At 37.0% G+C, this 2,939-nt stretch overlaps 1 protein-coding gene across 1 annotated transcript; it reads right to left on the reverse strand.

Moving 5' to 3' along the window:
• Positions 1–1,885: 1,885 nt before the first annotated feature.
• On the reverse strand, positions 1,886–2,473 carry LOC107797227 (histone H4). Its single transcript, XM_016620101.2, has one exon. The coding sequence runs from the start codon at positions 2,382–2,384 to the stop codon at positions 2,073–2,075; it is 312 nt and encodes a 103-aa protein (XP_016475587.1). The 5' UTR covers positions 2,385–2,473; the 3' UTR covers positions 1,886–2,072.
• Positions 2,474–2,939: the final 466 nt, after the last annotated feature.

Consider the following 2,939-nt stretch of genomic DNA (forward strand, 5'->3'; position numbering starts at 1 on the left):
CACAGTGTAGCGCCCAGGCTAGCATGCCGCTACCTGTGGCGCAGAAGTCAGAAGCATAAAATTTCCCAGCGCAAAGGACAGCGCCCCACGCTACCCTGGGCGCTGGTGACGGAAAAGTGTCTTGCCTCGACCCGGACAAGGTTATTTCAACCCAAGATACCCCCAACTCGTATAAAAGCAAATCTAAACCTATTTTGGAGGGAGAGACGCCACTTTGAGAGGAAAATACACACACGGAACACTCAGGAGCAAGAATTCTTAGTTTTTCTTCATCTTTCTTACTCTTTTCAACTATTCAACACTTGTGAAATTGTTTTGATTTTACCATGAGTGGCTAAAACCCATAAGTTTTGGGGTTGTGATTTTGCCATGAATATTGTTGTTTGAAGTTGACTTAACCTTGATTATAATTTGCTAATATATGATTTTTTTTTTCAATTTTATGATTAATTGATTAATTGTCTGGCCAACAGTTAAGTTTTATTTACTATCTATGCTATGCTTGGGAAAGCTACGTCTAGATTAGACAAGAATTGAAGAGGGCATGATCTTAACTCCGGGGGAGGGCGGATTTGTGGTTAGTATAGGAATATACCTAGTCACCATGCTCAATTGAATGTTGTAATCTTAATGTGCTCTTAATAGATTGATTTCATAGGAATATAAGCATTAATCTATTTTGAATAAGCAAGTAGTAATTCGGGAGAATACTACGAGATCAATTATTTTGTTAATTGGAATGCATTAGGATTGGTGAATCGATTACAACCTTGGAATATTCATCTCTACTGAATACCCCACAACTATTTTCTGCTTGATTAATTAGTTACTTGTTACATCTGTTTCTTAGTATAATCACATTTTAAACTCTGATTGACTTGATTGAATAACAATTTTGGTGAAATTAGTGGATAATTAACACAAGTCTTTATAGGTTCGACACTCGACTTATTATTTTATTACTTGTACGATTACATATACTTGTGTGTGCATTTGGAAGCATCACATGGTGACTCCAAAGAAATACTTACACACCCAATACTATAATAAATCAAACATTTCATTCGCTGTGAGTGATACGGCCTTGTGTTAGGATACTAAGGTCTTTGTATTATGTCAGTCTTGGAAATTTGCCAAGGCCTAATGTCAATATTATTTGATCTTCCCATCTCAGGCTCCTACTTGGTCTTTAAGAGTTGTGTTGAAAGAAAATATGATCTTTATTTTCGAAATGAGTATTTTGGTCACAGAAGAGCATTGCAGGCAACATGGTTTAATTGCTGAACTAATTGAAGTACATTAGGTTGGAAAACAATAATGGAGTTTGTACTGCAAAACCCTCCATAGACATGGGGAACTAAAACATCAATTTAAATTAGAGGAAATCATGAACCATCAACAATTTATACCCAAACAGAGAGATACTACACAACTCATCCTTTGCGGAAGAGTAAACTCCCATTCCCACTAAGAAATACACCACAATTGAAAAAATTTATTAGACAACAAACATACCCAGCATATTCTCGCAAATAGAGTTTGGGAAGAGTTTAGAAGGATAGTATGTATGCAATTCTTACTCATACCTTATGAAGGTAGAAAAACTATTTCCAAAAATCTTGGTTCAGTAAAGAGGAACATAACAATTATAACAAAGAACTACATAAAAACAAAATAGTAACAACAGCCCAGAAAAAAATAATGAATATAGAGAATTGACATAATTAAATCAACTAGATGGGGTCTCTATTGCGAACTGAGTATAGAGAATTCACATAATTAACTCAACTAATTGGGGTTTCAGATGTATATATCTTTGGAACAATTAGTATATGTTTGAGAATCATCATATTGAATCCACACAAAAGGTAAGAGTAAGAGATAGTTGAAACTTGAATCCTTCTGTCATTAAATTGAGCAAATTCCAGAATGCTTTTCTTACAAAAACAACTACTACAAATTCTAATAAAGGACCCTAATTACACCAACTATTTTAATAATACTTCATTTAATTTCTTGACCGCAAGACTTTTGCAGAACAAACAAAAGTCAAAAACACAAACACAAATTCCTTAACCACCAAAACCGTAGAGAGTCCTACCCTGCCTCTTGAGTGCATACACAACATCCATAGCAGTAACAGTCTTTCTCCTGGCGTGCTCAGTGTAGGTAACAGCATCACGAATCACGTTCTCTAGAAAGATCTTCAGCACGCCACGTGTCTCCTCATATATCAGACCAGAAATACGCTTCACGCCTCCCCTACGAGCCAATCGGCGAATTGCGGGCTTTGTGATACCCTGGATGTTATCCCTAAGCACCTTCCTGTGCCTCTTCGCTCCTCCTTTGCCCAATCCCTTGCCTCCCTTTCCACGACCAGACATTTTCACACAGAAATTTGAAGATAAAAAAAGTTTCTAAGGTTTTGGATTTGATCTGATTAGAGGTGAAGGGTGGTAGGTATTTATCTTTGGTGGATTTGGGCGCAATGAATTTCGTGGGGGTTTGAAATTGTGGCGGGGCGAAAATCGTAGCCGCTAAATTTTGGGGGGATTTGGTTGTTAATCGACGGATAATAATGGTGATCCGTGTGAAAAGCGAAACTGAAACTGAGTCGTTGATTGGAAGATGATCTACGGTATCGAGTGCAGCTTTGCGTATTAGGTGCGGATTGTGCTTTCGATGAGCTGAAGTGATTCCACCGTTAAGATTAAATATTTGACGATTCAGATTAAGTCTAGAGGAGGGTCAGGATTTGTGACCTGGCACTCCTTCTTTCTTTCAAATGCAATTTTAGGACTACTTGGGCCGGATGGACCTTTTCCGATTTATTTGGGCTTGGATCCTACAATTTAGTTGCGACTCTCATAAAGAAATTTTCAACTCATGTAGCAAAGGTTGATATCTTATTTATTTCAAATAAATATTCTTTTAAAATA

The sequence above is a fragment of the Nicotiana tabacum genome, chromosome 8 (genome assembly GCF_000715075.1).
Source record: "Nicotiana tabacum cultivar K326 chromosome 8, ASM71507v2, whole genome shotgun sequence".
Lineage (NCBI taxonomy): Eukaryota > Viridiplantae > Streptophyta > Magnoliopsida > Solanales > Solanaceae > Nicotiana > Nicotiana tabacum.

Excerpts from the sequence above, each read along its gene's own strand:
- LOC107797227 (XM_016620101.2), bottom strand. The coding sequence starts at position 2,384 with ATGTCTGGTCGTGGAAAGGGAGGCAAGGGATTGGGCAAAGGAGGAGCG.